Source organism: Ostrinia nubilalis, chromosome 1, assembly GCF_963855985.1.
Source record: "Ostrinia nubilalis chromosome 1, ilOstNubi1.1, whole genome shotgun sequence".
Classification (NCBI taxonomy): Eukaryota; Metazoa; Arthropoda; class Insecta; order Lepidoptera; family Crambidae; genus Ostrinia; species Ostrinia nubilalis.
The window spans coordinates 11,231,824-11,244,406 of NC_087088.1; the positions used below are offsets into that span (position 1 = coordinate 11,231,824).

The following is a 12,583-nucleotide window of genomic DNA, read 5'->3' on the forward strand; positions in this document are numbered from 1 at the left end:
CCATAACCTGACCCTTTAGATATTTTAACCAGCTGTAATCTGCTGTGTTGTTATGTTTGAGAAAAGGTTCGTTACCTATTTAGTTAAGAAACGTCTCAGACGATGGTTCTAAGATAAAGTGACCAACACCTTTTCCAATTCGACTCGTAAAAAAGGAAATTTGATTGAGTTCCGAAATTCGCTTAAAAGTTTATTCTACCGACGTGAAATGTTACGGTAGGTGGTCTAGGTAGATTTCCGTCTCGCTCGTTTTTCTTGGTGGCAGGACATTCATTTCGGTGCCACTCTGAACACACTTGGATTTCCAAATCGCGCTAAAACTATCGGAATTAAGCATTCATTTGAATACTTGGAGTAGAACTTGAATTAGTGATCTTTTTTAATGGAAACCGAATGAATAAAAGCTGTTTTCGTTCGGTATGGTATTTGTTTCCTAATTATTTATTGCTCTAACTTAGAAATAAAACGAAAATAAATCTGAAATTAATATACCTACCTACATATATCCAAAACACTCGTACTTAGATGATTGACTTCGCTTAGAACAAACTGTCAATTGAATTTAATAACAATAATTTAGCCAATATCATGTACGAAATTTCAGATCCAACCCCAATTTGGAAAATCTATTACAACATTAAACATTCTTGACTGAGCAAGCAAACGCCACCATAAATTGCATCTGCATCCTTGGCTAAGAGCAAGCCTGATGAAATATAAAATATATTATACATCGACCCAATTATTTTGTCACCTGTATAAATATTCGATAGGCACTTACAGGTGTGATTTGAATTTCCTTTTGCTTTTAACCCGAGTGCCTTTAAGGATTCTTGCCCGTAAATAAATTAGCGTTCACTTTACTTCGGAATTGTTCAGCACTTTTTAAATGCACTGAAATAACACTTCCGTGTTCAGTAGGTACTTCGATAGGGATTCCTGTAAGCAGGTTTACGATGCCGCCTATAAATGATGCCTACCGTTTTCCTGGAAAAGTCGTTTCAAAAAGTGGCACTGTACAGGTTAAAAATACTTGTGTACCGTTTGCCCGAAGTGGCTATATTTGAACTGTGCGATTGATTTTTTATTCAGTCCCAGAGCCAATGTGATACTCAGATGCTATATGAGTTTTTCATAAAGAGAGTCATTTGTTTAGTCCGTTACATTAACCATAAATTGCAAGATCCAAATGAAGCGACTGCTAATTAACTTTTCAATCACATCGTACTATTTAAAACTTTTTAATGAGTGATTTTGTAGTTGTAACGTTCTTTATTGCATTAACCTTAAACGCGCGAGCCAAATGGAACGCCAGATAATTCATTTTCGAGTAGCGTCTCAGTCATTAAGAATATAATAGACACTTGATACCTAGTGCTTTCTTAGTTGTAACGTTGTTGTTACTTTAACCATAAAACGCGCGAGCCAAATGTAGCGGAAGAAAATTCATTTCGGAACATCACAGTGGTTGTTTGCTATATTAACCCTAAAACGCGCGAGCCAAATGAAACGTCAGATAATTCATTTTCCAGTCGCGTGGCAGTCGTTCGGATCTCGTTAGGAACATAATAACCGCGAGGTGGGTCGTGTGCCCAACTTCTTCCACGAACTTCGACATTTGTCGATTAACTTTTAATTAATGAAATGGGGAGTTTGCTTTGTGAACATTCTTTTAGGTGACTTGTTTGAAGGCGTTCCGTTTGTTCTGCGAATTGGTGAGCTCTTCAATCATAATTAAGATGTTTCCTAAATTTTGGTTGGAATGAAATTTTGACATTATTATGAATCGTTGTTATGAGAACTTCGAGCGTACCTACTTATTTAAATTCTTCCTTTTGATTTTTTATTCAACTTGATTTCTTAGTATTTTTATGCTATTATGTACTTCACTAGGCTTCTCAGTGTGTGTTGAATGACAAAATGCTTAATATGACGATATTTTTATTTTTGACCCAAAAATTAAATATAATCTTTTTTTCTAGGTCGAAAATTACCAAGTGTTTTAAATATTCATTTACTTTTCACAATAACATAAACGCGAAATACCACTCACTGATTAATCACGAAATCTCAGAAACTAAAACATCTACAGACTTGAATTTTGGCAAATAGGCTTCTTATGAGGTGAAACCATCCGCCAAGAACGAATTTTACGAAACTCCACCCCTAAGGGGGTAAAATGGGATCCACGCCTACGATTTCGCGGGCGGCCGCTAGTTAGGTATATCTCATGTCAATAATCGCGCCAATTCTACCGTAACCGTATCAAGTCAATCAATACCCACATCAGTTGTCATGTAAAACCCTCGTTTTAATCACAATATCTAATATAAAAGCTTTGATTAATTAAATTGGCAACATAAACGCCAATAATAACAAACACGACATTCGAACTCCAATTAAAGGTACCCACCTGGAACTAAGCTGGAAGCCAATATCGGATTTATATCATCATGGCGTAAATTGAGTCGTTTATTTATAAACAACCCTACGTTCGCCATAGGACTATTGTCGCGACCGGAGAGGACGATTTGCCACTTAATTGGATGATAAATAAATTATACGCTCCAAGTGCCAACTGGTGACAGTTCCAACAAGTTTGGAACCCTTATCAGACATTCATAGAGGAAGTGGAAATACCTAATGGTTAATACGAGTAGTTTGTTAAACCGCGATAATATTTTTGCTTATAATCTGTCAATACGGGGTGTCTTAGTTAAATCCCATCGATGTTAGAGAAAAAATTACCTATGCCTATGATGATTGATGGTGACTTAAGATAATACATCAGCAGAATCAATTATCCCCGAAACAACTGCAATTAATTCGCAAATAACGTAATGCTTTTACCGACTAGTTCGGGAAAGCTATCTGCATTGCAAAATGAAAAGTTTTCAAGGAAAACTAATATTATAGCGCGGTGGCTGGACCCAAAACAATAAACGGGGCAATATTGGAAACTGTTGCCATTGTATCTAACTAACTACGGAGCATATTACTACAATACAGAAAGTTAGAGCAGATTCAAGTAGTTCTGGAGTGGAGGCCACGTGCCGGAAAACGCAGCGTGAGACGACCACTCACAAGATGGACCGATGACCTGATAAAGATAGCAGGAAGGCGGTGGATGCAGGCCGCTACCAACTGTGCGATGTGGAAGCCATTGGGGGAGACCTATGTTCAGCAGTGGACCTTCTGTGGCTGATATGATGATGATGATGATAAAAGTAGATTCATGTAAAAAGAGCACATGAACAAAGGTGTAAAGAGTACACCAGCCGGGCTAAGATGCGCGCCGTGATAAATTCTTATCGACGATTTTAGACGTCAAAATGTATCGATAATCGATAAAAAAATCGATATAATGGCGTGATAAACGCTTATCGCGGCGCGCATCCTAGGCCTACTGGACATTCTGTCAAAGTTCATAGAGGTGATTACCAATGCTCTAATTATTTTGTGATAGTATGATATTATATCCCTTGATTTAAATGCCGCCTGGGCTTCATAAATTATTCTACACTAACAGTGTCTTGTATTTCGATTAATTTGTCAGAGGCCACGGGTTCGGTCACCACACACATGTAGGAAAAATATCAAAATAGTGAGTTCAGTATAGTATTTTTTCACTTTCATTTTGATAATAATAGTCCTGCGCTACTGTTCACAAACAGGCATGGTTATTACACTAGGTACCTAGTTAATAATGGCAATACGGCGAAGTCTAGATTCAGAAAAGAACTAAATTATTACTTTTAAATACGGAGCCTTAAGTCAAGTAAATTTTTAAAAGTTATATTTCACTTTCATCACTGAAAAGGTAGAAATGAATTTCCCCTGTGAAAAGAACCAAACTTTTGTGTGCTTAGGACTGTGAAAATCATAAAGCAGAGCGCTCAGTTCGGTCTCGACTGTTCATATTGTATTTATTAAAGGTATTTATACACTTTTTCAACAGAATTGTTGTAGTTAATCAGGGCCAAAAGAGCACTATAAAAATATTGAAGGATACTCCACTCCAATAACCATCAGTAAAAGTTACTTCCAAAAAAGCCGCAACTCAAATTCCGCGTTTCGCTACAAGAGTTAGGAGTCGGAACGATAGATCGCCGAAAAGTTGGGGCTCTATTTTTCCAACGAGAGAATTAATATCCAGTGGCGGCCTGGGACCGTTCGAGGCACGTTCAACTCCAGCTACGAAGCGGGGCGCGAATGGCTAATCGATCGATTAATTTTCACGCCGTTTGGTCGCAAAATTCTCGCGGAATGCACAGATCGGAATTTGTAACTTGTAACATTTGCCAACGCGAGTGCATGAGCGGTAATTCTAGAACGTTACCAGAATAGGGACCGTAACTTTTTTATAATACCGCAAGCTGACGCGAAACTTTGTTATTGCGTAATCACAACGGCATAGATGGAAAGTTGTTTAACTAGTTCGGAATATTTAGGGCGGACATAAAAATTGCTCGTTTTTCAGGTTCAGAAAAGAAATCAATTTCAGGTTGTTTGTTTTGAATTTCGTTGCAAACTCGTTTCAAATCAACATCCTAAAGCCTAACCACAATTTCTGGGGTAACACTTTTTTGATTTTTCTTTCAAATTACGATACTTGCCATGACTAGACTATGAGAGTACGTGTCTGTAATAAGAATTTGGCTATTGTATTTAAATGAAATACAAGCGCCATGTAATAACATTCACTATTGCACCTACACTATGTATGTACGGAATACGATAAGTAGTTTAATACCCCACATTTATCGTAATCCAGTGAGCACGAAATTAAATAGATATCGCGTAAACACCGCTGATTCGCTGCGAGCGTTTCAATCGGCCGATCCGAGATTAAGTCCGGCGAGCAACAGGAAACTGGAGTGGAATCGATTCATACGAATCGAGCAGAGGCGGCAGTTATAGCGCCGCAACAAATTGAAATTGATACCATCGCGCTGCCCGGATATTACGGGTGTCAGGCGCAATCACGCACTTACCCACAGCGCCAAGCGGGCACCGTATCCAACACCTCGAGTCTGCGCTATTAAAAACTAGCAATTTTGTAAATATTGTACGTCTACATATTTCCAGCGACTTCGCTTGCGTGAATTTCGGCCTATCACAGAAATAATTTGTTACGCAATTTTTATTTAAAAAAATAATGATCCCATGTCTTTCTCTGGATCTTAAACAATCACCTTTACCATTTTTTAAAATAAGTACATAATTATTAATGTTTTGTCCAACAAATTGAAATTGATACCATCGCGCTGCCCGGATATTACGGGTGTCAGGCGCAATCACGCACTTACCCATTGCGCCAAGCGAGCACCGTATCCAACACCTCGCTACAGTCTGCGCCGTCAGAAACTAGCAATTTTCAAGAAAGAAAGAACAAATGTTTAGCACCTACCAAAAACATAAAAAAAATATTTAATTAAATTAGGAACTGCACCTAAATGGTCTTTGCTCAGTATGAGGCCATGACATAGGGGGAGTGTTACGGCCATTGGTATTTTGCGAAATAAAATTAAATTCGATTTAAAAAAAACTCGTCTCTTTTAACGTTACTTTGCAATCAAAAATAGAGGTATATTTATTTACTCAAATCATTAGATACATGGATAGATCGGTGTCAATTTATTCTGCTTTATTTTTTGTACAAATTGTCTATTTCTATTGGCGCGGACTGTAGATCTATGCCTCCGATCACTATCAGTTATAAATTGTTTGTCTGTGCCTTTGTAAACGTAGCACGATTTCAGGACTCACATATTTCATGCTAATCCCATTTTGGCATTGAAAAATACCAATCATTAAAGGCGTTCAGCGTAATCTGATATAAGCAGAACTATGTTGACTTAAATTATAGGGTGTAAAATTCATCAAAAACTCAAAAAAACCTTTTATATTTGATCATACACGGTTGAACTTAACATCAGGTGCGATTGTGGTCAAATACCTGCCTTGTTAAGCATAAAAAAAATAAAAAAAAAAAGATTACACTACTCAAATTTTGTACTATCTACAGGACATCAAACTCAAAAAAAAAAAAAACATTTTCCCATAGCAAATTATGGACTGCTAAATGACACTTTATATGGCGACCTAAATTATTTTTAGGTTAAAGTTGTGTATTTGAATAGTAGAGCTCTTTTTGTTTAAGTATAAAAATGACACCCTGTATAATGATATAAAACATGTAGATACATTCGTTTTATGTGGAGTAAAAATTATAAAGGAAATGCTAAGCACTTTTGTGCTTTTTAACCCGAAAGGTAAACAAAAGAGAGTAAAAAACGTTTTGTTCCTAAACAAACACTATTCACGCCGAGCAAAATGTTCAAGGGTTTCCTTTGGAAACTAATTCAATACCTTTTGTGAACATTTTAGGGTTCAGCACGTTTATTATCCACTAGCTGTGCCCGCGACTCCGTACGCGTGAAAATGGTTTGATATATTTCCCGTTTTTGCAACATTTTTCTTTACTGCTCCGCCCCTATTGGCTGTAGGGTAATGTTATATATCCTAAAACCTTCCTCGATGAATGGGCTATCCAACACTAAAATAATTTTAAATCGGAGCAGTAGTTCCTGAGATAAGCGCGTCAAAGTGAACAAACAAAAACTCTTCAAGCTTTACAATATTAGTATAGATTTTATGCTTTGATCCGTATTGTCGGTATCAGGGTTGGAAAAATAGACAGACGATGAGTATATTTTCCGTTGTTTGTTAAAAGAAACAATATTTATGAGGTACGGCCATTTTGTGCTATTACCATCCTTTTGGTAGACGCTTTGAAGCCAGTAAGTCCTTCTGCATTCGTAATAAGCTATAATAATAGCAACTGTGACATTTTCATCGGAATGCCAGAAATGGTCGGGTCCTATACGGCTATTAATGGAATACTACTGTTTTCACGTGGTATGTATTGTGTAACATAACGAGTGAAGAAACAATAAAACTTCAGTGAAACAAGCAAGGTACGAGAACCTGAAACAAAAAAGAGCGAAGCCACCTAATATCAAAAGACAAAAAAAATGTTTTAATTGATGAATAATTATTTTGTAAGCTACTTGATGATCTGTTTGAAGTCTGGTGCCAAGTTCTAAAAATTTATACTTTGTTCAGCCTATCATAGTAACTAGCTCCCTTTGAATTTAAGGGTTGACAACATCTTCAAAAATATTGGTATCACTAGAAAAAGATACAGACTCACGAAAACAGAACCTTCTCTTTTTTGCAGTCGGTTAATTTCCCTTTTTGTTAATAGTATGGTGCTACTTATTAGGGTAAAAACCTTCGTGCTATTCAACCGTTACTCAAAATCATTATCGTCGTATAAATTATAGCTTCATACACAATTTTACTATATCCAGAACAACACAGCCAACTGCGTGATTCATAAAATTTAACAAATACCATCGTTGACATCTGATAACTTGGTAATGATATTGAATTGATTCTATCTATCTCATTTCCATTTTGCTGAATAAACGATATTTTGTAATGGAACAGAAATTGTTTTGGTTACGTAACGGCATGAATTATGCCATTTTGATTTGCATATTTAGTGATGGTTTTTGAATTTGATTTGTGAGTTCACGCCGAGTAATGAGCGATGTAAAGTGCCTTTATATAGGCCATTGTTGTTGATTTGAATAGTTTGAATGTAATGTTCTTTTTAAAGGACGTGAGTGTTCACATCTACGAACAGCAAATTATTGTCGTCATTTCTACATGGGGGAAAATATCATTGGCACAATTTCCTTCATTTTTGTCTCGGAAATAAATATTGCAACATTAATCCTTAATACTCGTATATTTTAAGCATTCTATAAATGCAAAAGACACGACTATAAAATGAAGTTGCGCTCATCGTTGCACCTTTAAAGTAGTTGAGACATTTTTCATCTGAAAAATAAACGACAAAACGTTCATTTCAATTTGCATTTGAGATTATGAAACTGACGCTTATTTTCACTTCAGTAAAATATACAAACGCGAGGTTTCAACTGGAAAAAGTGTAAAAGAGAACGATCGGTTTAGCTGGACTTTTTGGTGTTCGGATAGGATGGCATTTGCATAGGACCTATCTGTGAAACTTGGTTTCGTGTCAGTGAAGTCGGTGCTCCGTCTAACATTGTATGCAGCGATCGGATTCGTTTAACACGTGACTGGCCACCGGCTGTAGTTTAATGGCCTCGTATATGTAAAGGACAGGCGCGGTCTACGTCCAACCAATTTGCAATAAAACAATATGGCGGGCCGCCCCAACACACCCCGGCCTACACCCGCGACATATCTCAAGGAATGCAGCCAATTCAATCTTTGAATGACCCGACCTCCTTCGGCGGGTCGCTTTTATTAAGGCCCTTTCGTATAATGTGGCGTCTTATCGATTTAGGATGTAACTGCTCAAATGTGTGCCGATTTTGCGTCTATAGCGGTACTAATTTTACTACATATTTTAGTGACCTGTGAAAAAAAGAGCATCAGTCTGAACCACCTTAGACTAGTCTATCTACTCATTCTTATCTGGCCAAAAAGATTATGGCTAGCTTTTACAATCTAGTTTGTGAAGCATAATATCCCACTTCTTCAAGTAAAAAGAAGAAGAAGATATTTTGCTTGGCTTGTTTCCATTCTGTAGCGCATTTTGCTCACCATCTTGCGGTATTTTGTATTTATCCGGACTGCAAAACCATTAGCCGCGACCTCTTTGTGTCATTGCTAACGTTAGGTCCTAAGGTAAAATTAATCCGACCGGCAAGGGGTCCCAGTCCCTCGAATACCTTGTCTTTTGAAAATCGCCCCAATTTCTATTAGGAAATTGGCTTTTGCGCTTCGAAACTTATTTAGGCGAATTAACTGGGAAAGTAAAAGGAAATAACGTTTTCTTATCTGTGGGTTTGATTTGATTAACAATCGATAAGAATCTCTAACCATGCTTACCTACGGAATATTTTGTGAGTTTTCTCTTTTTATTCTGTAAAAAATAATTTAAGAACATTACAAGTTAAGTAACTGAAAAGATGCAAAATTCCAGGTGTTGCGTAAACTTGATTGCCTGCTGTCTAAATAAAATAAAAAAGATCAACAAAACTTTTCATTAAATAGATAAAAAAAACTTTCTACCTCTAACCTTTTGTGGCTTGTTAAAAATTGAATACTTTCGGTAAATTAAATTTGAATTAATGCTCTTTGTTCACGCCTTAATAGCTGGCAAGAAGAATGCTAGGTAAACTAATTACGATGCGGCAAGGGAAAATCCGATTAAAATAACTTTTAATGAAACCTTCCATTTAATATTCACGACTAAAATTATAATAGCGTCGCAGTAAGTAGGAGTTTCTCGGTTCAAAAGCATTTAAATAATCTGGTTCCAGTGAATGAATACGCGAAATGAATCCTTACTTGTATCTGAAAGAAATGCATAATTTTATTTTTTACGCTATTCGAACTTCGTAGTCTACGAGTGTAGTAATATTTGTGAATTAATAAAGGTATTTATCTGTACTATATTTATGAAATAGGGCTGCTTTACCCGGCCGTGAAATAGAGTGTGGTGCAATATGACAGTTTAAAAATATTGTAAAAGTGCGTGCGCGCGTTGACGGCGATTTAATTAGAATAAAAACTTGTTGTTCTACTTAATTTACCTTCTGGCTTCAAAATAAATAATCTTTCTAATTACTTTAAAATATTCGTTATTTCTAAGTTCATTTTTTAAATCAATTTAATAATGTAACTTTAGTAGCTTTTATTGCAAGTATCAGTATTTACAGGGCCGCAATTAGCCAGGCCCTTATAGGTTTTCGTACAATTTAAGTGTACGAAAATCCAACAAACCTAATACTGACACTGTACTGACAGCACAATACCTACATCAACTAAACACTGTGACATCTAAAATGGTTGTAAATAGAGCGATCTTGCAACAAAAAGTATACTCTGAAGTTGTCTCTACCTATTTAGATTTTCAGTAAGTTTCAAGTGCCTGCCGAGCACTCAACGCATCTTCCAACTTCATTAAATTCTCATGTTCATTGAATTATCATAGCACAACAAAATTTAGTGCCACGCGTTATTAAACTTAAGTTTTTTGATGGTAGAGTCTACATTCGATTGGTCTTTTTACAGGTTATTAGTAAATACTAAAATATTGAAGTTACCTGAATTTAATGATGCAAATCGTTCAACATTTCCAAATATTTATTTAAAATTATTGTAAATGCCATCATTTTGTTCAAGTTATTCAGATTGTTTTCGTCTGTGGACGGTAATATTTAATTTGTAAAACTGAATCAGTGTGGAACGGTGGTGGCGCGACCACTACAGTGGTGCGCGGTTTGCAGCAATTACATTACTGCGGTTTCTGCAATCGGTAAATGGCCCAATAAAAGATTTAACAACAAACAAACGGTTAATGTTCCGAATTAATTTGATATATTGGCGAAAGAACAATAAACTTTACCGATGTCATGTTGATTTATGTGAACTTTTATACAAGTTTTTCCAGTTCTAGCATAGACTGATTGAATTATTTTTTGTTTCAGATTTACATTATCAGCCAAGACCTCCCGCTCCTGAAGGTATGTTATTTTACAATCTATCCTGAAAATACAATATTTTTAGACTTTTATAGCTTGTGTGACAGTAATTATAATCATACTTAATCAACGATTTGCTCACTAAGCTCTGAACTTCACGCTATGAAAAGTCCTAAAAAGTTTCTGTTCACGATTTTCTCGTTTTAAATGGGTTAACTTGAAATCGAATGAAGAGTCTCTGGCGACCTTTTCGATGATTTTAAATTTAAAGAACCAAATTTACTTACTTTCTTTAAACCTAACGCTAACGCCTAAGTCTTGCGTTATCATTATCAACTGTTTTTAAGCTGATACGAATACTTTAACAGAAGTAGGGCATAAAGACGGGACGCGATGAATTTTCTAATTTTCTTTCATTCACAAGGCATTCGGCATCATTTCTATCTCCCCTCTTGTCTCCATTTATCTCCGGGCCTCTGCTACAGATTCGCGTAACATTTTGTTTGTTTCTTACGAAATTGTTATTTCCGGGTGCTTTCTTTCCTTAAGCGGATTCGTCTGCGGCCTTTATATAAAAATCAAGGAAATGAGTTCGCGGTTGAATCTCGATATATTTTGACCTCTTTCTGAACGATAAATTCGATATAACAAATAAATCGACACCTTTCACGTTTATACCTTTGCCGGAATGAAATCAATTCGCATTGGCAACGTTTTTTCATTGTGAATTTTTGGTGTGAAAGGAATTCAGTTACTGGTACCAAAACAACAAATGGCGGGAATCTTCTTCGGCTAACCCGGTTCCAGGGTCGTGAAATGAGCAAGACTTCTTGAAGTTTATAACGATTTACTTCGTAACGTAAAATTTACAAATAGTAGGCTATGTAAGTACGTGCGTCTTGCCCGGCGGTTTGCGGCGAGTGGCGAGTGGAGCCGAGGGCGTTATCGTCGTCGGTCGGCGGGCGGCGGGCAGCGCGGCGTCCAGTTTGCGGGACCGGTTTTCTGCGCCGGCGCGCGATTGGCGTTAACAAGTTCCCCGGGTTGGAACGTCTAGTTCCAAAATATCCTCGGTTGGCAGCAAGCATAATCTATTGTATGCTCTTCTCAGCACTCAGTTGCGGTGGTGACGTCTGCTACGCGTGCGATGCCATCGCAGCCAGGGTAGAGGCGGGTGACACGTCCGAGCAGCCAGCGGTTAGGTGGTAGCCGGTCGTCCTTTACCACCACCAGGTCTCCAGTGCGCAATTCTCCTCCATTGCTGCGCTTCCATTTCAGCCTCTTTTGTAAATCTGAAATATATTCCATGTAGTATCTATTCCAGAAGTGCTGAGTCAGGATCTGAGCTCTCCGATATCGAGGCAGGGCGCATATTCTGGTCGTTTCTTCCAGATCCATCTGTGGAGAAGGCAACATCGTGAGTGTGCGTCCGATAAGGAAGTGTGATGGGGTTAATGGAATAAAGTCGTTGGGATCTGAGGAGAGGGGGGTCAATGGACGAGAATTTAATATTCCTTCGATACCTACAAGTACCGTATACATCTCCTCATACGTTAAATTTGCAAGTGAGAGAACTCTTTTTAAATGGTGCTTAATTGCCTTTACTGAAGATTCGGCTAAGCCGTTGAAGTGAGGACTATAAGCAGGAGAGAATCCAAATTGAATTGACTGCTCCGCTGATTTCGAACTAATGTCATCACAATTTGACTTTAAAAATTTTGAAATTTCATTAGCGGCTCCTACAAAATTGGTACCATTATCGGAATGAATTAAGTCAGGCTTACCTCTGCGAGCTACAAATCGATTTAAAGCAGCCAAAAATGCTTCAGTACTTAACTCGGTTACCAATTCCAGGTGTACTGCTCTCACAGCTAGGCAAACAAATACACAAATGTATGATTTGATCAATTTGCATCCTCTACCTTTTCTGTCCGCTAGCATAATAGGGCCAGCATAATCTACTGCTACATTGGAGAATGGAAATTGACTATGAAGTCGTTCTCTAGGCAAGTCAGCCATTATAGGCTGTATGGACT

The 12,583-nt window shown here is 37.3% G+C and overlaps 1 protein-coding gene across 2 annotated transcripts in view; it reads left to right on the forward strand.

The window, feature by feature from the left end:
- The window catches only part of LOC135072035 (agrin-like), a 224,014-nt gene that overhangs the window by 165,455 nt on the left and 45,976 nt on the right, over nucleotides 1–12,583 (forward strand). For both annotated transcript variants that reach the window (XM_063965963.1, XM_063965972.1), the window contains exon 2: nucleotides 10,557–10,592. In XM_063965963.1, coding sequence (XP_063822033.1) covers nucleotides 10,557–10,592 — 36 coding nt within the window. The remainder of the gene's footprint in view (nucleotides 1–10,556; nucleotides 10,593–12,583) is intronic.